Below are 22,432 nucleotides of genomic sequence, written 5' to 3'. Positions count from 1 at the left end.
CCCCCGTGTGAACCGCGGCAGCCTAGAAGCACATCCCTACTAGAAGGTGCTGCCGGACCTGGGCAGGCTGTCCTAGCTGGAAGAGTGGGAGTGTGGCTCAGCTGCACCTGGGCTGCGTAGATGCAGGCAGTCTCAGATCTTGTGTGGACTTGCTGCGTTTGCCCTGGATGAGAATGGAGGTGTTCAAGTGTGGTGTAGGATAAACATTACTCCAATGTCTCAAAGGTGTAATGGCTGGGTCCCTATTACTCAGAGGATGTCTGTGCCATCCTCTTGTTTTGGAGGTCAGATGTGGCCTCGGTTTCCGTGAAGGTTAATGTATCCAGCAGTAGCTGGCATCTGTTTGTCGGTCAGGCATGCATCATCATTGAGAGAACAGGAAAGGAAGACTTCTTACAGTGGAAGCTGTCTTGGTGAAACCTTTAAAAGTCATTAGGAGGAAAAGCAGAAATCTCTGAAATACAAGCATTTCAGGAGCAGAAATTTGGATAAGAGGGAGTCTGGGCAATGACTTCTAGTTTCTCCAAGTGAGGTTGTGAAGCTGGACTTGAAAAGCCTTCTGTCAGATTTACAAATCATTACAAAAAGCACGTGTGAGTATGAAAAGACACAAAGGCATTATGTTCTGTCTTATTTCAGCTCTGATTCTTTGGGGAAAACTGGTGGTGGCTTATTTTACCTCTCCTCAGCGTTCAGAATGTGTGTGGTGTTTGAATGTCTTTTGATGGTGCAGCTCCCACAAACCGATTTATCTAGTTGCTTTAAGCCAACTAGCGTGAACAGAATCAAGTTCTGCCTTCAGCAGCAACATCAGTATACAGCGTATCTTTGCACTGCCCTCTCTGTGGCAGGGACGCAAGTGTTTGTGTAGCTGCTTTGTGAGCTGTGGCAGGGAAATCTGTTCGAAAAGATCCCTGCCAAAAAAACAAATGGGAAGTGTGGAGAGAGATTCGCCACCTTGCTGCCCAGCAGGGTCTTTTCCCAGACTCAGTTTGCAGAAACAGCCCCTCAGCCACGCCAGCACAGCTGGGGGAGTGGAGTAGTGTGTCATGAGCCAGCACTAAGAAACGTGTGTCTGTCGTAGCCTTTCCTCAGTGCTGATAATATCTGGTATCTAGAAGTTTAGGCAGATGTCACCCATGCCCTACAGGTACGGACAGGAAAGTATGACTTGCCACATGGTGTACTAATGAGTTAGTGACAGATGGAGCTATAATGTAGGGCTCAAAAACAAATAGGCAGGGGTCTATCTGTTGGATTTCAGCACTGTCCTCACAGTTACTTTCTTTTTTCCAGCTGTGCAAGTCCACTCTTGAGTACATTCTTTCAACAACATCTTAGAGGCAGTTAGATCCAAAACCATTCCCCACCAGTAACCAAATGCTGTTCAGTCGACAGCCAGCCAGGTAGCAGTGGAAAGTTAGCTTGTTTGTGACCACTCTGTAGTGTACTGTGTATGTAAAAGGTGCAGAATGGTCTTTAACATGGGACCACTGGAAGTTGGTAGATCCTGGGGGAACTCCTTTAGTGATAGGCACCGAAGAGGCATCTGGTAGGAGTGGAACAAAAAAGAAGTGGGTTGGAGGATAACCATGGGGGTACTGGGTGAATGGGAGTAAAAAGACATTTCTGGGCATAGAAGGTGTCAAGGAATGTACAGATGATGAGATGGGTAGTGATGTGAAACAAATTGTGAAGGAATGGCATAGAGTCGTTCCTGATGCGTTCCAGCTGTTTGGGGAACACAGCTGTATTTTATATGTGTGTTTTAATTCAAATATGTTCTCTTTTTTTCTTCTCTTCCCACCTTCTTCTGATTAAGTGAGAAGAAAAATGACCTAAGCACCATCCAGCCTTTGTGGCCAAGGGCAGGAGCAGGAGTAGGTCTTCCAGGAGGATGGCTTTGCCTGGAAGCTTATGGAGGCAGCCTGCAAACAAAGGCCTTGTGTCCCATTGCACCCACCATCATATTGTTGTGTTCCTGCTGACCTTCTTCAGGTAGGTTGAGTGTATCTCTGCACAGAGAAATGTTCATCTCACTGGATTTGGGGAGATGAGGGCATGTCCAAAGAAGGAGAATGAAGGTAGGGAAATAGTCTTCACCTTTGGCTGTGAGCCTTGAAAACAAACTGAAAAGCTAGTAGTACCAAGAGGTCTGGGAGTCACGCAGTAGTGGAGCAAAGTGTGCTATGCCCCTGGGGAATCCAACCACAAACGGGGCTTGCACCAGAGGTGAGGGTGACTGTGCCAAGCTGGCTGCAGTCTGCTGCAGCAGGGCAAATGTGGGTGGGTGTGGGGAGGAACTGGCTGAAACGAGGAAGGAAGCAAACCCTGATGCTCAGAACTCTAATGCCCATTCTGACTGATGGAACATGCTGTTGTTGCTTCTGGGGTCCTCTTCTCTCCCGAAAGTGCTGTTTGCAGAGGGTGGACAGGCTTCTAGAACAGAGAGGTCACTGCTTCAGATCTGAAGGTCTACTAGATTTGTTGAAAGCTTGTCTGTTATACCAGCTGACAACAACTGGAATATCATACTGTGTCTCCTTACAAACTTTGGCTCGCAGATATCCTTTGATCTTCACAGCAATACTGCCACTGATACCTAATCTGTCTCTGGAAGAGCACTTGTAATGGTAGTTAGCCAGATGAGTGCGTCTTCTCTTTTCTCTTTTTTTTTCTGAGGTACCTAATTGTTGTTGCACAGTCATCTCCTCTTTTGAAAATAAAAGGAGATCCTTTCCAGTCAAGACCTATTTTAACAACTTCCCACTGCAATCAGTGTGTCTGTCCATAGTTTGGGCGTTCCTGTTGCTGGCTACTATCTCCAAAACTTCTGTTATGCTGCCTGCTTAGACAACATATATCTGTATTTTGAGTCCCACCCTTTCCCACTTGTCCTCCAGAGACATTTGGTCCAACCTGTGCTTGTCTGTTTTCTGGCAGTTATTCCCTGCTCCATGCTTCCAGGAAGACGTTCAGTAATGTCAAAGTCAGCATTTCCAGCCAATGGACTCCCTTCTGCCTAAACAGCACGGCCCCTGAGCTTTGGCCATATGAGGTAAGGGCTCAAGGGATAGACAAGTGCAAAGAAAGATCAGTAATTTCCAATATGCTGAACCTGTGGTGCTGAAGAGGCCCCTTTAAGTGTTCATCAAGGGACACTTCTCAGAATGTAAGCAGGAACTTCAGGTGTCTGCATTGTAGTTTTCTGGACCATCAGGTGATGGTGAAATCTTTCCTAGTGGTCCCCAGAGAGAAACTTCTCAAGAAGTTACAGTATCCCAATGGAAATGGGGACCCCAGGAGAGTCTCTGTAGTAGCCAGCAGCACAGAGGTGGGGGAGTAGGGCGAAAGAGGGACCCTACCTCTGAAGTGTCAGAGGCAATAAACAACCACCATTATTGGGCTTACAGAGTAAAACCCTGACTGTGGCTTTGTGGCGGTGCTGCTGCTGCCACCTTGTTAAAAGGACAGCGAAAGTAGAAGAGAAGAAAGCTATCTGAAAGTACTAGCTGCTTATCCTAAATTGATACTGAAGAATGACATTTTATCATGCATCTAAAAGGTCTGATTTCCAAAAATGCTCAACATCCAGTACATCCAGCAAAAATGCTCAACATCCTTGTCTGTAAAACCCTAGCTTCAGTGAAAGGGATGGGAGTTTTGGCGGTGTTTGCTTGCAGAAAAGGAAGTTGTATACTGCTTGCACCTCACAAAGGGGAATGCAAGAACTAGCTCCTGCCTCCTACCCATAGTCCTTTTAGGGGCATGCTTGTTTTTAGCAGTGGCTTGTCCCGATGCTTTTGAGTAGTGGAAGGAATCTTACGTTAACAGCTTGGTTGCAGGCCACGAGATCTATTAGAGCAGGGAACATTTGACTGAGGGATTATAAATGTTGACTTTTTGTGATAAGCAAAAACGGTAAATTGGGCCTGTAATGTGTTCAGGCTTTTATAGTATGGCAAAAAGGAGTGAGCATCTCAGGGGTGTTAAAATCAACTACAAGGTGTTTAGTTCCTTAACTGACATTCAAACAACTAGTATATTTTGGAAGCTGTTTTCATCTTTTTTTTTTTTTTTTATATAGATGATTTAGTGTTTGCTGGATGTTGAGGTGTATGTGTCTGATCAAGAAAAATGGTCAAAATGGTCCTTTTGGTATCAATTAATTGGTCAGTTAACAGTAAAGTGCATTTTGGGAAATTGATAGAACAGATTAAGGACGTGAACAGAGAAGTCACATGCTATCAGTTTTGAACTTTGGAATATCTTTTTAACTACAGTTGTTCTTTATTTTTATACCTAAAAATACTTTTTTTAAAGTATAACAAAATTTTTTGTGATTGTTTTGTGAGTAGGCCGTAACATTATTTTATTAGAAGGACAACTTACAGATCTATACTTTGCAGCCTTTAAAGATTTGTGAGTTCTGTGGAGGTTGTTTAATGAATTTAAGCCTAATGACGAAAGATTTGATTCTCTTACCTTTCTAAGACTCTGAATAGCTTGTAGACCTCCAGAAATCTCTGGTTAAAACTGAAAGCTACTGATGTAAGTAGGTATTGGTGGCCTCAAGTGGAAAAAAGTATTTTTTTAAAGGATTTATTATTTTTCTTGGACACATGAGACTTAAGCAGAAGCTGTGTCGGTAGGCCTTACCAATGTTATATCTTTTAAACTAAGCGGATGTGTGATTAGTGCTGTCTGTATGGGATGCTCTCCTGGAGAAGTAAAATCAAACTAAACTGATGATATTTGAGTCGGGCACATCCATAGGTCAGGTTTGGATTGGGTTTATTTGTTCATTTTCTAATGGAGGCATGGCAGGGAGGGAAGAAGAGTTTGTCCCGATTAACTTTATTTGTTCTTCAAGTCATCCTCAAAGTTTGCTTTTTTCAGATGATGTCACTAATCATACTTTGGGGACAACTGAGTCTTTTTCTCTTCTTTTTGATCACATTTAAAGTAAAGTGAAACTCAGGGTAAGCACGAAAAATAACAACATTAGTGACTGGAGTTCATTGTAAATAGTTTCCAACGAGTATATTTCTTCCCCTTGTTCCTTTTGTGTTTCTTTTCTGTTTGTGGTCTGTCATTTGTTATTATGGTTGCTGCCACAAATACTTTAAGGGAATTATTCATTTAGTGAAGACGGCAAGATAAGTACAGAAGAGACACTGCACATAAAACAGAATATGCCTTTATTCTATTATTCATTAAGGTGCTCATCAGTGTTTCTGTGTAAGAAGTTAACAGTTGCGTGCTTGTTAGAAGTAGGGTTTGTTTTGCCAGTCACTTGTCTTGATCCAGGTGGAATGAGCACTTCTAACTTCTCATTTGCTAGCTTGCCCTTTAGAAACAAAGTAGCAGCGGGCATTTTCTGCAGTAGATAATGCCAGAATTGTTCTTTATTTGATAATTAAAGTGTTGGAGGAATGGGAGGTTGCTGGGGCCAGATGCTGTTCTGCTTTAGAGTTGGGGTTTCCATTGAAAAAGAGTAGAATGCGCTATGCCTCTCCCTGTTTACCTGTTAAAATTTTCTCTTTGTAGCTCTGGAACAGCAGCCATTTATTTCCAAATGCAGAAGAAGCAACTCTCTTCTTGGGGACATTGGACACTATCTTTTTGTTTTCCTATGCTATGGTGAGTAAAACTAACCCAAAGCTGCTAAGCTTTGGTCGAATCTTATCGGGATGATCACACCCACATTTGGAGCGGATGAACAGGATCATCTTCTTGGACTTGCCTAGCACTAATCCAGTTAGAAAGCTTAGTTCAGGAGCAGATTTTTTCCCTTCAATTTTTGTTAATTCTGCCCATGCCTGTCACCCATGTGAAGATGCTCATTAACAAATGCAAGAGAACTGCTATCATTTCAGAATTTCTCACACCCCTGTCACCAGTGGGTGGGAGGGCTAGTTCTAGCTCTCCGAGAGTTCTCAGCTGAATTTTTTGATAATAAGAAATTTAATGAACAACTATGAGCAGGGTTTCTTTGGTGGCAGAAGTGGTTAGAATGAAACGGTGAGTTGGTATAACAACAACATTTGGATCAGCTTGACCTTTCTACATCACTTTAATTCTTACAGATAACACATGCAAATCTTGTGGCTTTATTTAATGCTGTGTTTTCTTCTCAGGGTCTCTTTGTCAGTGGCATAGTTGGGGATCGCCTGAATTTACGCTGGGTTTTGTCTTTTGGCATGTGTTCCTCTGCTCTGGTGGTAAGTCGGAACATACTAGTGTGATTCAGAAATCTCTCTTAGGGTTCTGGATAGGGTTTTACTTTAGAGGAGAAGAGGCGCTGTTTCTGTCTGCATCTGCCCATGAGCTGTAGCTGTACCTCAGTGGTCTCAAAGTCTGCATGTAAAACATTGTCCTAGATGCACTTATTGCATTGTCTAAAGCACAGAACTATGCTAGATGACTCACCTCTTCCTGAAATACCTATTTATGGATACTGTGTGAGAAGGAAATGCCTAAGAGGCACTGTCTAGAGACTTGTACAAGATCGGTGTATTTGGACTTTTTGGGACTGTTTTGTATTATAAATGTTCTGCCAGCCCACATATGTTGTCATCAAGGCTTGTGCTTCCAAATGCAATCTTTGCTCCTTCTTTTAAAGGACATGCTAACAATACTAAGCATTCATTTACTTATTTTGTAATTGCTCAGAGTGCATGTGTCAAAAAAGAATGTCTGCTTAAAACAAAAGGGTTCTTGAGGTTCAAGCCACTGCAGATAAGTGTGAATCAGTTTTATCTCATTGTGGTTTTCTGGTTATTAAAGTAGTGGTAAAATGTGTGGAGTGCTTTTGATTTACCCAGCGGCTACAAAGCCCACTATGGCCTATTGGTGTTCTGGAAACACATGACCACAAACATGTATCAAGCACAGTGTGCCACAAAGTGTGTTTATTTTGGCTAGTTTGGGTTAGGGCTCTTAGTAATCTGAGACCTGGCTGTAATGTTTATGTTAAATTTTGCTAAGATAAACGACTGCTTGAGGGTTTTGTGTTGGCATAGAGCCTTGTGGATTGGGATGTCAGTAGAACAGCAGATGAAGAGGCTACTGTGTTTTTAGTATTGTTACTGAAAGTATTTGTCTCTTTCTTCTCCTGTCCTGTTACAACTGAGCTGTTTACGAAGATAAGTCTTTTGGAGTGGAAGTGCCATGACGGCACATTTGTCTCTGGAGTTGTTTGGGCTTCACAGTCAGTGCTGTGGTGTCTCGGCAGAGGGTGCTGTTAGCTCTGAGCTGTTCCTTAAACAATGCCAGGCTTGCCTCTGGCCTGGCCCCTGTGGGGGACCTTCTCCCTAAAATGTTATTTCTTGCTTAGGACCCCACTCCTGCCTGGCTTTCAGCATCAGGGTTTCTTCTCTGTTTTGTGGGGGGTTTTTTGTTTGTTTGTTTGTTTTGTGTGGGTTTTTTTTTTTGTCTTTTTTTTTTTCCCCTTTCACCCTCTTCTCTAGGTATTCTTCTTTGGCACACTCACAGAATGGTTGCATTTCTACAACAAGTGGTTCTACTGCTGTCTCTGGGTTGTGAATGGCTTGCTGCAGTCCACTGGTTGGCCCTGTGTGGTTGCTGTCATGGGCAATTGGTTTGGAAAAGCTGGGTAAGTTGAGTTTTCTTCAGTGACTCACTTAGCTGGCTTGCTGAGTAGCAGATTGAGCTGAAAGTCTCAAACCAAAAAGGCCAACTGTTAGGTCAGAAAGTTATGTGTGATGAAATATGCCTTACTTGTTACTATTATCTCTTTTTTTTTCTGGAGCAACAGAAAACATTTTGGTGTGAACACAATTGTGTGTTTTAAAGGCACAGGTTCAAACTTCAAAAGTCCCATAGGGCAGAGCGGCTGAATTTGAATTTTCATGCCACTGGAAAACCTGTTTCTGTCTACTTACCACTGAAGAGATGGAATGGAAACTGACTCCTTGTAGGTTCAACTCTGGCACTTTGGGATACTGCAGATGAGCTCTAGCCATAGCTTGTAACACTGTTGTTCCCAGCTCACCTCTGCTGTAACACAGGTGTTTCAGAACAGAACATTCCTCACTTATCTGTTTGGTAGCCCCAAGTTATTCTGTGTTTTGTTTTAAGTGACCTTTGAGTCTCTTTGAAGTGAACTGAGAGAATGCTGTAACTTATGAATAAAGTTCACTTGAATGTTGTATCTTTGTTTTGCTCCTAATGCCACCTCTCCCTGCATTGCCTTTTTCAAATTTTCTTCCCCTTCTGCAGGAGAGGTTTTGTGTTTGGACTCTGGAGTGCCTGTGCATCTGTGGGAAACATCCTTGGGGCATTCCTTGCCTCCTGTGTTCTCAAATACGGCTATGAGGTAGGTATTGCTGTCTGGCTTCTAGCTAGGACTGCATGTCTGATTGGGTTATGAGAGACAAGTTTCTTATCCTGTTTCTGAGAGTTAATGGGCTCAGAGTGTCCAGTTTCATTTTCCTGAATTCTGTGGTATCAAGCAGTAGGCAGAATAGAAATAGAGTTCCTTTCCTGACCCTTCCAAGTTGGAAGAAAGGAGCCTGAGACTTCTCTGTAAAGAGGACTGATGTTGTTGAAGAGCCCTGATGTCATAGTGTACCCTCTTCTGATTTGAGTGGCTTAAAGTGCTTTTCAGAATTATCTATCACAGGTTCTCACTTAACTGAAGTCAGTGCTGCTGAATAGTGGTGAGGTTCTAACAGGCATGGAGGCTTAGCTTCTATAACTGGGAAGAGGCCAGGCACATGCTATGTTGCTGTAATGTGGCAGGCAGGCAGGCAATGGAATACAAGGAATGTAAATGAAGCAGCGTGTCTTGCAGTGCGTGACCTACAAGGACAGGCTAACGGAGCTGAGCTGGTCACTCTGGAGATGAGGAGGCTTAGGGTACCAGATAGCATCCTTCCAAAGCCTGTGAGAAGACTGACGAGAAATCAGAGCCAGGCTCTTTCCTGGGTTGCATGGTGAGAGCGCTAAAAAGCAGTGGATATAAAGTGAAGCAGGGATGGTTCCCACTGGATGTTTGGAAAACTGTTTCACTATGAAGTTAGTTAAGCATTGGAACAAGGGGCCAGAGCCTGGAGGATCTGTCTTTGGAGGATTTCAAGACCTGATTGAACAAAACCCTGAGCAGCCTGGTCTGAATTTGGTGTTTGACTCTTCTTTGAGCAGTCCGTTCCAATATAGCTGGATCTGTGGTTGCATTGGGTGAGCTCCTTCCTCACTGCTGTCACCTCAATACACTAAAACAGCTGTTTCAATGTGGTCTTTCAGCCTAGATAGAACCAAGTCTGTTCAGGAGATGCAGATGTACTTGTTTCTGAGCTTTATGGATGTAGTCTGGGTTGTTGTAGCTGTGTTTACTCTCTGACAAGGTTGGAATGTAAAGAAAACTCTTGTTAGTCAGGGAAGTCTATATGACTTAGTGTTTTAAAAATAATCTTTTATTTATCTTCTGTTTTTAAAAAATAATCTTATTTATCTTCAGTATGCGTTCTTGGTGACTGCCTCAGTACAGTTTGCTGGAGGAGTCATTGTCTTCTTTGGGCTCCTGACATCACCAAAGGAAGTGGGTAAGTAGAAGAGGGCTGTAGCATTTCAGTCACTTCATGGAAAGCAGATCTGCACCTTCCCATGTGGTACTACAAGTACTGCTCGTTCTGACAGCACTTATTCTCAGGGATATTATAAAATGGTGTTGCACTTTAGTGTATTTAATGGAGCAGATGCTTTACTCTCCAAGATCACACTAAATGCCACCATGCATCATGTGTATAGGGTCTGGATATTTTAAAAAGAAAAATAAAGCAGCCTGGAGCTAACATCTCCATTAGGATGTGCCTAATTATCAGTTTTTCTTCACCTGGAAAATCAGTATTTTTTAAAAGAAACAGCAGGCAAACTGATAACTGGCTATTGTAGGAGAAAACTGTGGCCAGCCTTAACTGTGCAGTGGGAAGGGAAAGCACTTTTCATCTGCATGTCTCCCACAGCCTGTTAAATAGCTCTCCGGTTGGATGTGGTCCTTCTCCGAGATGATGGTAGGCATAACAGGAAAACAAAAGAACTTTTGGGCTTTGACAGGGCATGGAGGAGGTTTCCCAGGTGCCTGCAAAGGCTATAAAGTTGGTAGCACTAAAGCTACCATAAAGTGCTCATAAGAGCACTCAGCAGCCCAGAAACCGCAGTGCAGTTCCTAGGGTTTCCGTTCCAGCAGAGGCGTTAACTGGCAGCAGCTGTCTGAGTAGTTGCTGGTACACTCAGCCTCCCCACTCAAGGGAACTGGTACCTGGGAGCCAGGTCCCAGGATCCCAACCACTAAATAAGGGGGGAAATGCACTAATTTATTGTGTCTTCCAACTAATGGCCAGACACTCAGAACAGACAAAGCCGACGCCAGGATCAGACAGAATATTTTCGAGAGCGCTAGAAGACAAAGGGTAGAAACTGGCGACACTGCAGAACACCATCTAGAAGAGTTTCTAAGCCAAAGGAGGATGGAGGTATGGGAGAGCAAAGGAATTGCTAGAAGGGAGAATTGCTTAAAAGAAGTGAGTGTAGCTTTAGAGTGGGGAGAGGGTGAACAGGCTGTGATCCGTTTTTCCTGTTGCATATCCCTTGTAACACTTAGGCCTCCCTGAGCTTGGAGCAGACGAAGATGGCAGCATGGAGGAAGATGCCAACAGACCTTTAATGGGCAATGATGATGCAGATGATGATGACCGGAATTACTCTATTCAAGCAACTGACACTGACAACCAGCCAAAGGCCATTGGCTTTTTCCAGGCTTGTTGCCTTCCAGGTGTTGTACTGGTGAGGACACAGATTCTTGAGTGAGATCTGACTTATGATGTTAAACATAAAGCTGAATTTTTGTGTTGTCAGCATTTGTTGACATCATTGTTAATATGTTGACCATGTGTTGTAGTTATTGATATCTGACTTCTTATGCTGTTAAAACCTTGGGGCTGGGACTGTTATCCTTGTGCACATGGGTTATAACACTGTCCAGGTGTGAGGTTGCATGTTGCTCTTCCCGTTGGACTCCTGTTTCATTTAGTGCATGTAATGAGCCAACTAAGGACAGCAGAGATCCTGCCCTTCTTGCTGCTGAATTTAGAAGGGAGGCCATGAGCGAAGGTGGCTGTAGGATGCTTTCTTGGTAATGTAGCAACGCTGCCTTGAGGAATGGGATTCTCACTGCTAGCTGAGCATCACACAGAACTCTGTGGCACCAATACTGGGGTTTGGTTTTTTTAGTTGCCTTAAAGCAGAAAGCTGGCCCAAAAAGCCTTAATCAGCATGATGTAGCATGTGGCAAAGTAGGCAGTTTTTTTATAAACAACTGGAAACGAGGCCTGGTGATGCAGTTTCCACATATCCTCATCCTGTCCCTTGTGTGAGAACTTGTACTTCTGCATCAGCAGTATTGTCCACTTCATGGTTTTGGTTCAGCTGAAAAATTAACCTGCCATTAAAAAACAACGTTAACTTTCTGTGTCAGTGGGCTGAATTCTAGAACCAGTAGAAGAAAGGGGGCAGGGTAGCTGGCTCAGTAATGCAGTGTGAACTATCTGGATTTGAACATGAAGCAGAACTACTGAATGGATGGTATTGTCAGATACCCTTAATTAGTAAAGCGGTTGGTGGTTGTGACTAAGGCAACACAAAATCTAGAAGGGGTGGGGGGATTGTCGGTGTTTGGAGTGTGGGACAACCACAGTTCTGTTATTAAGACCTTGGTTCAGGGATGGCAAAGAAAGCGTATGCATCTCGAGTTCTTTACTAATATGGCTAAATGCTGTATCAATTATGGCTCGGTTTTGGTGGTGCTAAGAATGGGCTGATGTACAAAGAACCTTCAGGCAAAATTTCTTAATGGTGGAAGCTGCCTCAGTTGATGTGTGACTTTTTTTCATTGGCCAGAACATAAGGAGGTACTATACAACTGATGTTGCTGTTTCTGTACTTGGGATTTTGAGGACGTGTTCTGTGCATTAACCCAGCAACATGAACGCCTGGATCTGTGAGTTTTGTTTTGATGTCAGATCAGTGCCCAGCCAAACCAGGACACTATGTGAGATCAGTGAGAGACCAAATACCGAGCGAGACAACCTCCAAAGCCATGTCAAGATTCTACAAAGACACTATTTGACATTTTTTCTGTAGTTCCTCTCTTTTCCTGCTGCTTGATATGATGGAAGAGCTTTAGTACAGACAGCTTTCCCCTGAACCTCTAGAAATTCAATGTTTAATCACTCAATCTGGTAGACAGTTTCTAAGCATGTTGCAATAAACATTGCTTTGTACAGTGCACTTTTCATACCCAGAGGCAGGAAAACTCTACCAAACATCCCTGTGTCTTACATGTATGGTGGAGATTAGTTTGTGTCCTGTAAGAGTGAAAAAGCATTAATAATGCAGCTAAAAAGGATGTATCTATTAAAATAATACAAATTCAGAAGAGGTGATTTTGTGCAGTTTAATATATAAAAAGATCTGCTTTTCAAAACTCAAAGACAAATGTGTACTTATAATCTCAAAAGCTGTGATTCTAACAGGTTGTTTTTTCTGCCTTCATCCTTGTTTACCTCTTCAAATATGGGTTCCTTGAACTACTGTGTCAGTGTTTATCAGGAGGCCTTACTGAAATACTGTGCCTCGTCCCTCTGCATGCTGAGCCAGCAGTCCCAGGGAACAGATCTTTGCCGCACACATGAAAGTGCTAAAGAAGGAGAGCTCCTGCTAGCTAAGGAGAACTTGAGCACAGCAGCCAGAAGCAGGAGGTTGTCTCAGCTGTTGGGTTTGGAAGCATATGCTTAGCTTTTTTAACCTTTTATCTTGTGTCCTGGAATACCTGCCTGGGGTTTATGAACAAGGCTTTCTCTTCTGGTGCTGTAAAGAGATGAGCTTTCTGAGCAGCAAAAGATAGCGCAGAACTACTTCACATAACTTTTCTCAGCATGATGCACAGATGACTAAATTTCGAGCTTGTTTTGTGTCACATGGTTGTCTCCCCCCTTCTTCGGAAGGTGAATTAGATTTCTTTCATTTTTTTGAAGCCTGGTGTCATTTCCTCTCAAGATTACACTGAAAGTTGTTTTAACCCATTGTATTCAGTGAAAAGAAAATAACCTTCTTGACAGTGATTTTTGTATTCCTGGGTTCCCTTTGGTGTTCAGCATTAAGCTTTCATAATGCTGCCTTCTTACATGAAATGCAGAAGCGCTTCCCCCTGAAAGCTTTAGCTGGATGCAGAGCTTTATGGAAAGAAGCAGAAACACTGTTTGCATTTCTCAAGTTGCTAACTGCTTGCTGGCCCTCTCTTTGTTCCAGTACTCTTTGGCCTATGCCTGCTTGAAACTGGTGAATTACTCCTTCTTCTTCTGGCTGCCCTTCTACCTCAGCAACAACTTTGGATGGAAGGAAGCAGAAGCTGACCAGCTCTCAATCTGGTATGACGTGGGAGGAATCATAGGTGAGTAAACAAGTGAGTGATACCTTCCTGCAGTTGCCCTGCTAGTGTTTGAAAATGTAAGACAGTAAAAGGAGCTCAGAACAGTCATGTTCAGTGAGATCTAGCTGTTTACTGAATATATAAAAAGTCTAGTTATGTATGTGGCTGCTTGGCTGTTTTGTTGTTGTTTTGGTTTTTTTCTAAAACACAGAGTATGTGAGCCCCCTAAAGAGTTTACATAAAATGTAAAGGACACTATTGTATTCTTGGACATTTTTCTTTACTCATTAGGACTTCTTGAAAAGTGCCATGTACAAAGTGGTGTCCCTGCTGCTTGCTACTTGCTTTCTGACAGGTACCCTTGAGGGAGAGTTTATATCTGAACTTACCGAGTTCTGTACTGTCCCTTCTATCCTGTAATTTTGAGAACAGACTTGTCGCAGATCTCAGCAAAGTAGGCACAAGTATGTTATATTCAGAAAAAAAATGTAATTGCACTTGTTTCTGCTGGCTGCAAAATCTGACCCTGTTCCTCCAGAATAAAGAACATATTGTATATGTGTTTAGATTTCCACTCTCCTGTGCTCGGTTTCTTGCTTTATTACCTTGTCCAGTTAGCTTTCCTAGAATAGATATCCTTGTTTTGGTCTGTTCAGGGTCAGGTTTTTTTTGCCTCTGTGGCCTTTTCTATGTAAGGCTTTCTCAATGTTCTGTTTTTTTACCAGCAGAGCCATTCCTACAGAGGTAGCAATGATACATAAGGTGACTTTTATCAGCTATTGGCATTTGTTGCAATTAGTTGCACCTACCCTAAGTAGGTGAGACAGCGGGGAATGCGAGGCCCCTGTGTGCTAAAGCTTTCCCTGTGAAAAAGAACTGCCTTTTCCTGTGCTTTCTGTTAAAGAAACCAGCCACAATGTTAAGCTTGCTTACATCCAGAGTTGTGGTGATCCTAGAGCTATGATGATCCTATAGGGGAAGGAAAAGGAAAGGAGCATTGGCTAGTTGCGTGCCAGAAAGAAAGTAGTAACAAAATTCTGGGAAAGCTGTATGAGCAGTTTTCCGTGCTCTGTCTGAGCCACTTGAGTTTACTGTTTCTCTGTGTCTGGGGCAGTAAGGGCAGGAGACTTAGTTTTCAGGATTTTAGAGAGAATGTGTATTGATGAGAAGGCAAGAGGCCACTGCACTCGGTGAAATGAGTTTTGTTCAAGGTGTTAGCAACCTGAGCCTGATGATGTTTTTCTTTTTTTGCAGGTGGGACTATCCAGGGCTTGATTTCTGATGTGCTACAGAAGAGAGCCCCAGTGCTAGCAATTAGCCTGCTTTTTGCTGTAGGCTCTCTTTTTGGATACAGCCGTGAGTATGCTTTTGCTGCGCAGTGGTAAGCGGTTAATTCGGTACCTCTTAGAGAGAACCAGAGCACAGCCTGGTCTAATCATGTTTTCTGGTCTTGAAACTGCTTCTGGATTAGGATGATGCCTTTTGGTCTGTTTTGCCTGAAGTGTGACACTGCACAGAAAGAAATCTGTTCTCTGGTTAATGAGGTGGAAAAGAATTAGCTGAGTGGTTGGATTTCCCTGTACTGGTGAGTTATGCTACTGATTCTTCTCCAGTGTCAGTGAGATTTTTGGCATTGTCATTGTATCAACACCACAACTGGCAGAGCAGGAAATCTCAGGTGCATCCCCATAGTAAGAGGAAAGAGAATCTGGGGGTGTATCTGTGCTGGAGTATATGTACACTACAAAGAGGCAGAAGCTCTTGGACTTCACCACTTACGCTTCTCTAAGTGGTGAAATTGAAGAGTTTCTGCCTCTTTTATAATAGATAACAGGTCTCGGTGATTGGTTATTGAAAGGAATCTGTCAGGAAAACTGAGTAGGAGGCAGGCAGATCTCATTTCCATGAAACATCTGTGAAGCTCTTCTAAGGGTAACAGTTTTGTGTCTTCAGACATGGTGTCCTATGGTACCAGAGTGCTTTAACTCACTGAGATGTAATTTCCCTTCTCTGTCTCTTCCTCCAAAATGGGGTGGCGATACAGACTGGCGTTTATAGAGCACTTTGAGATCTGTGGACAGAAATAGCTGCCAGAGCTGGATGCAAACAGTAAAGTGTGCCTTTCAGAAGCATGCTGGCTTACTCAGAAGGTCTCAGAGTAAGGTCAATAAGGTATAATCATTAAATAGCAAGGACTGGGTTTGGTGGAGTTCGGTGGAGTTTTGTAGGCTCTTGTGCTAACTCATTACTTTCAAAAGTGAATTGGAAGCAAATATAAAATTATTGCTGGCAAAGTTTGAAGTTTGTTCTAGATAGCAGAGCAGCCGGAGGTCCAAGTGTCTTGTCCAGCTAGGTGCAGAAGGCTGAGATGGGCAATTTAAGGTGGGTGAAAGTTACTGCAGTGTGATAATTAAATTTCCATCAACCAAACCAGGAAACCTTTTCATGCTCATAACATGTTATACATAAGAGTAATAATGGCCTGAAAATATGCGAAGAGGGCTGCAACTTGCCTTATGCATGGTAACTTGACCATGTGTGAGCCTTAAGTTGAAGCAGTGAGTAAGGAATTTGGGCGATGCCTGGAAGTGAGGTATTGGGGAAAGCAGTGCCTGAAAAGCGCTGAGAGGCTGTAATGGAAAACCAGCTGCGTGTACACAGTGTGGTGCTATTCCTGGAAAGGCAAGCAGACCCTGTAGGTACTCAAGCATGGCTTTGTAAGGAGGAGTGAAGATATGGGGTTTGTGCATTTTTTACTTTATTGTGCAGCAGTGTTTAGGCAGTTGCTAGATGACCCTCTCCAGATAACCTCTGTGTTTGAAAGATTTTTGAAAATTCAGAACGAGTGGAAGGGTGATTCAAGTGCTGAATACTTTATGGTGGTAGAGATTGAGTAGAGTCTAGCTTCCCCAGAGAGACAGGAGTATTCTGTTACTATTTAAATGGACTTTTGAGGAGGGTAAATGCAAGCTCTATGCCATAGAAAGAGGCATAGCAAGGGCTGGAACCTAGAGCCAGTCAAATCTGATACAGAAATAAGGTACAAGATTTTAATGGCAAAGGTGACTTTTCTACTGTAAAGTGCTGTTGGGAAACTTTGAGGTCTTTAGTCTCTAAATGCCTTTGCAGTAAGACTAATCTCTGTAGGAGTCTCTAGTCAAATAGCAGTTATTGTTGTCACTATGTAGCTAATTGAGCAGCAGTTCAAACTGGATGTTTGCATGCTTCTTTCTGGTCCTGAGAAAGAAGGCTTTCTCAAGTTAATTTGTTTTATTTACACTCATCTGATCTTTCTCTTGCAGGTTCTCCAAACAGCAAACCTATCAATGCTGTGATCATGGCAATTACAGGTATCAAATGCTACTGTTGTGCTAGTAGACCTATACATACATTGTAGAAAAATCCGTAACACCAGCCTCAGGTGGTGGTAATGTATTTGTGTGCTGCCATCTCTGCTGGCTTTGCAGAAAGAGTAAAAGCTGGGGCCCAATTTCTGTTACTTTTGGAATACAGCTGTAGGAAAACTGCCTTCTTAGAGAGAGTTGTAGAATATAGACTGTATAGAATAATGGCTTGGAACTAAAGGGGTCTGCCTTGGCTCAGTATGATGAGGATGGATTTATGCCAAAATACCTAGCAGTGATCTGGTATCTGAGGAAGTATATCTATCACAAAGTCATGAGCTGCAGCTCAAATTTGAGGGTGTTTGTCAGAACCCCAAATGCCCTATGTGCTGAGAGGTCATAAGCTTTGTATGCTACGCAGCATACATACTATGCTGTGTATGGGATTAAGATTAGCCTGCATGAACAGAGCCTTTCTTTTCAAACACTCCTACTTCAGAACTCTGTCCTGTTGGATTTTTTTTTTTTGCCTTCCATCTCCTTCACCAGTCCCTGGAGATTGAGGCAATAGCATGGGGGTATACTACTCCAAAGTAGAAGCGTGTTTAAATCTGCTTCATATTGAGGTTTTGTATATACATGCTGTTCAAAAGTAGCTCTCTGTATTCAGTTTGGTGTATCCTGACTCTTCTTGTAGAGTGTGCCACAGCGAATTACCTCGTTTTTGCTGTTAGATGAAAATGTGCTTGTTGGTAATTTCTGTGTGTGTAATCCACGTGCCCAAGGTATGCCACAGCCCTGTGCTTCAGCTGTGCGGATACACTTCTACCTACAGTTATTCTGTGATCACAGTCCCTAGACTTAGTCCTTTTCCTGAGCTTTGCATGGTAGAAAAGCTGTGTTTTGAAGATGCTCTGTTGAGAGTCTGTCCTCATGCTTGTTTTGTACCAAGGCTGTTTTCTTGTCACTTACAGGATTTTTCATCGGAGGCCCTTCTAACATGATCAGTTCTGCAATTTCTGCTGACCTGGGGCGCCAGGATCTGGTGAAAGGCAGCAGCGAGGCTCTGGCAACAGTCACAGGAATTGTGGATGGAACTGGCAGCATTGGTGCTGCAGTGGGCCAGGTGAGGCTACCAGTGGAAACTAGAGGTCTGGGGAAGGCGGCAAAGAGTCTGTTGTAGTTAGAGATGTTAGCTCATTCCTCAATCCAAAGTTGCATGAAGAGAGAGAGAGAGGCTTGGTGGGTTTTTTTTTTAATCACTTATTTCTTTCAGAAAGAACTAAGGGAACATGTGTGTGTTAAGCTTTCAGTGGAAGCAATTTAATTAAGAACTAAACTAAGTATTCATAGTGCCAATGTTATGGCACTTTCATAATTCAAGTGGATTTTAGAGGCTTTCATATCCTGAACTCCAAAAAGCAAGTAAAGGTCACCTTCACAAAGAGTGAAAAGAAAATACTTTGAAGTTTATTTGGGATTTTTTGTTCAAAGGTAATAGCAAAACCTTTGCTTATAGAAAAGTTTACCTGTATTAACTGAGTAAAATTAGAATACCGATTAGGAATGTTACAGTGTTTATAAAGTAACTTAAAATTTGCTCTTATTTGCGGTTCCCCTTTTTATCTATGGATGTCTTTTACACCTTGTAAATCCAGCACCACTTGCTTTGATAGTCCTTACAGTATGCTGCCAGAAGTCTGAAGACTAGACTGTTACAGAAAATGAAGCTGACAGTGTGCCCACTGGGGGCATTCTTTCTTCTCAAATACAAGCGTTAACTATGTGGAAGAACACAGAGGTGCTTTGGGGAGGGGGGGATTTAGTAGAAAGATCAGAGCCAGTTTTATTCCAGGCGTCCTCTAGTACGGGTAAAATACCAATGATGCAGGCAAGGCATACAAGTTTCCTTTCTGGAAAGGGATTTGGGTTTGTATGTGCCATTGATTGCCTGATAAATACAATCGTTCAGTCTCTATTTCACAGGAAAGATGCTGCTTAGCTCCATGAAATGTGGAACATTACAAGTGCTTTGTGGACATCTTAAAGTGCATGGTTACACTCGGTGTTCTTCTTGCATTGTCTACAGTGTTTCTGTCTTCCCCCACACATACCATTCAAACTTACATCATCATAAAAATTGGGTCTTTAGTTCTGAAAAATTCCACCTGCCTCCCATTCTAACATTATATTTATTTCACCAGAGACAGCCATGATGTCATTCTGGGGGTGTGTGAATAACAGCAAATGCACAATGAACATGTTAGAAATTCAGATCCTGTTTTGTGCTAATATACCCAGTAGTGAAGAAGGGAGGCTCTTGTACAGCTTCTGAATATAAATCTGCTAACAGGGAATACATTTTCTTCTGTAGCCTGTGTAGTACTATTGAACTGGGATGCAGTTCAGAACAGACTGTAGTCTCAAGTGTCTTGCCTACGATGAAGGGTTAAGTAGTTAGTGGTTGCACAGCTCTCGAAAATGCGTCTTGTGTAATTTATAAGCCATTCTATAAGCTTTTAGTTCTCTGAGGGTACTTACATCCACTTACGGCCCAGTGTTCTGTGCAAAAACCTCGTATTCAGTGGAGTCAATTTGTCACCGTTTGAAACCGTAGTTCAGTTCTGTCTTTATGCTACTATGAGTTACTGTAAAGCTTCAGGATGGTATCTCTGCTTTGCTGAGACTGTGGGTTTTATACAGAAAGGCTGCTGTCCTGAGTCATCTCTTCTGACAGGAAAAGATCAGCTGGAAGGTTTTGTGATCAGCTCTGTATGGAGTGTTAACAGCCCACAAATTCTAGAAAATGAGAGAGTAATGCCTGAAAGTCACGCTTATCTTCCCAGTTTGAATAATTTCTTCTTCCCCTTTCTTTTTAGTATCTAGTGTCTTTGATCCAGGAGAACCTGGGATGGATGTGGGTGTTCTATTTCTTTATTCTAATGGTAAGAAATCTCCTTTTTAAAAATTCTTTGCCAAAGTTCAACTTGCAATAGAATGTTTTTGTCAGAATGAAAATTGTGACTTAGACACAATCTATTTGCAGCAGCTGTGAACTCTGATGCCATTCTCAAAGTGATCTATGGTGTGCCTTTGCCTCAGGATGTCTAAATCAACTGGGTTCATTTTTTGGATCCTTGACGTTCCTGTTGGCCAACAGGAACTAAGATTGTGGCAGAGGCACAAAAATACTTGCCTTAAAATACCTGTGTGCATTTCCTAAAGCTCATACCACCTGACTGTCTTCCAAGGCAGGACTTTTTCCTCCTTCATCTCCATGGTACGTAGTTCCTAATGTTTTCAGGGAGATGAAGTTAAGCTGCTTGTTTGTTAGCCCTTGAAGATTAGTGGAAGGAATGATGAGGATCTTGAAACTAAAATGAAAATGCCTTCCCCTGGTATACGACTGGGGGAGAAGACCATTCGGGCCCTGATCTCCTCCTCAGCATTGCCACAGTGGTAAATGCTGTATGGTTCACCTGTTCTTCCCTGCTGGAAGTGCCAGGAATAGTCTTTGCATCTGTGCTGACAAGGGAAAAGGCCACTTTGGTAGGCAGCAGAGGTGGCCAGGAGGAGGGCTGTTGAGGAGGTGAAAAGGTCATCATCTTTATGAAGAGAAGATCATGACAGCTGAAATCGTATGAGCTTTCCTGCAAGCTCAGTCCTTCCATCTGCTGTGCCACTTTGTCATCGCTTCTCTTAGCCTGTATCTTTCTGGGGAGGCCTTGAATGCACATTGGAGTGCGGGATGGCTGCAGCTATGGTTGCTCTGTGCTAATTGTCCTGGATATGCTTCTTTTCACAGACGAGTTCAACAGTCCTGTTCATTTCACCATTAATAGTGAGGGAGATCAAATTGCTTCTGCATGAGCGGCGCCTGCGAATGCTGGCTGAGTGACTTCTGCTTGCCTCTGGAAGGACTGTTGTATGGACCTGACAGTCTGGACACTAATCAAAACTCTGGGAGACTTGCTTCTTACATCCTCCAGGTTTGGACTAATTCAAAATGGCCCTGCAGGACTTGATTGACCTGCCTTTGTGAGCTCAATAGTGAAGTACCAAATGCCCGTCCTGAGACCACCTGCATCATGGAGCTGCTGACCTAAGCTAGACAATCCACAGGACTGGCAGATTGTTCTGGCCTACCAGACTCTTCCATGTCAGCAGTCACACAAGGGTCTTCTGTTGGGTGGGCTCACTGCTATATACCCTTTCTTATTTATTTCTGGATCTCCTGACCAAAGGTCGACTGTTTAAAACTGACGGTGGAGAGGCTGTCTTGCAATGAATTGTGATGCTCTGTTGTGCTGGTGAAATCATACAGTGCATTTCATGGGTAGTCTAAATTTACAATCACTTTACAGTTTAGAAAGGGCAAAATTAATTATCTGGAATTTGCGCTGTCCAGTTGTTTAAAAAAGGCTGTTGCTAGATCTCCACACAGACGGACCTCTGCTATCCCGAGCTAATAACTGTCACATATTCTAGTAAGTTCACATGGAGAAGTTACCTCCATATTTGTTTTTAGCATTTTTTAATAATAATAATATTACTAATCTCTGGGAAATGAGATTTCAGTTTTTAACTATTTAAGCAGACAAAGAGTGTGCAATACTTTACTGTGATCTCTGAGAATAAGCCTTAATAGATCCTTTGTGTCTAAGGGATCCTTGAACGGCTTTGGGGATCAGTAATGGGACACAAATACTTTCACTACTGCTTTGCTATTTGAACTCTGATCAATACTGACCAAAATGGGACTGTCAGGTGGCCCTCTGAAGAAAGCTGGTGTCACTGTTTTCATACTCACTGGGCAATTGCTTGTCTCTAGCAAAGGAGAACCAGTATGGAAAGGAATTTAAGGGACCTGGCTGCTCTCGGACACGGGCTTCCAGACAGGGACTGAAGCGTACTTGTGGAGTAGCATCAACGAGCAAGTGCTGCTGACTTCCCAAATGCTCCTCTGCCTATGGCTGCATAGGGGACCTCAAGCTCCAAGGTTTTAAAGCTCGAGTTGTATCTTGAAGAGAAAGGTAGATGCAAGTCAGCACTAGAAACACATGACTGCACTTACTATGGTTGCGTTTGAGTATTTTGCGGTACGGTGGTAAGCAGGGTGACTGACTGGCACCTCTAATGTTTGTTGGTGATGTTAATGAGATTGCTGAGTAACTTCTCAACAAATTGTTTTCTGCTTAGGCCTTGGGATGTTTCCTTGTAAAATAGGTGTGTGGTAATGAGCAGAGCTTCTGACCAAACACTTAATCTAACTAGTTAGTGATGCCTGGATGGGGATGGGGGAGCAGGAAAATTCTTGAAGATGAAAATTTGAAGCTTTTTAAGTGGGAAAAGTTGCCTTTTAAAAATGTACAGTGATTTTATTTTTTTTAAATTTATGAATGTCAATTTTTAGTCATGTTGATTGTAATGAGTGGAACATTATTAGTGCCTTACAGTTCTACTGTATTGAATGGTGGTTTGGTGATTGCTGCTTCTGCAGTGACAGCTCTGTGCACAGCTTTGCTTACTGTGAAACTCAGTTGCTCCATTTTATACTTTTTTTTTTTTTGAGAATCTCTTTCTTGGTGGAGGTGATTCTTGCATTTTTTCTAACCCTTGAAAAATTTCAGTGCTT

At 42.7% G+C, this 22,432-nt stretch overlaps 1 protein-coding gene across 1 annotated transcript; it reads left to right on the top strand.

Annotated features, from left to right (window-relative positions):
- Window positions 1–1,897: 1,897 nt before the first annotated feature.
- On the top strand, window positions 1,898–20,695 carry SLC37A3 (solute carrier family 37 member 3; the record flags this gene model as incomplete). The annotated part of the gene is made up of 14 exons (XM_082014312.1): window positions 1,898–1,998; window positions 2,944–3,058; window positions 5,551–5,643; window positions 6,141–6,224; window positions 7,473–7,618; window positions 8,245–8,341; window positions 9,485–9,569; window positions 10,628–10,809; window positions 13,333–13,474; window positions 14,708–14,809; window positions 16,756–16,803; window positions 17,772–17,923; window positions 19,677–19,742; window positions 20,603–20,695. 14 exons carry the CDS (start codon window positions 1,898–1,900, stop codon window positions 20,693–20,695), a joined length of 1,506 nt encoding a protein of 501 aa, XP_081870438.1.
- Between the last annotated feature and the right edge of the window lie 1,737 nt (window positions 20,696–22,432).

The sequence above is a fragment of the Phaethon aethereus genome (genome assembly GCF_964289735.1).
Source record: "Phaethon aethereus genome assembly, chromosome: 1".
Classification (NCBI taxonomy): domain Eukaryota; kingdom Metazoa; phylum Chordata; class Aves; order Phaethontiformes; family Phaethontidae; genus Phaethon; species Phaethon aethereus.
The sequence above is the reverse complement of the archived record's forward strand: the minus strand, read 5'-3'. Positions and strand labels throughout refer to the sequence as shown.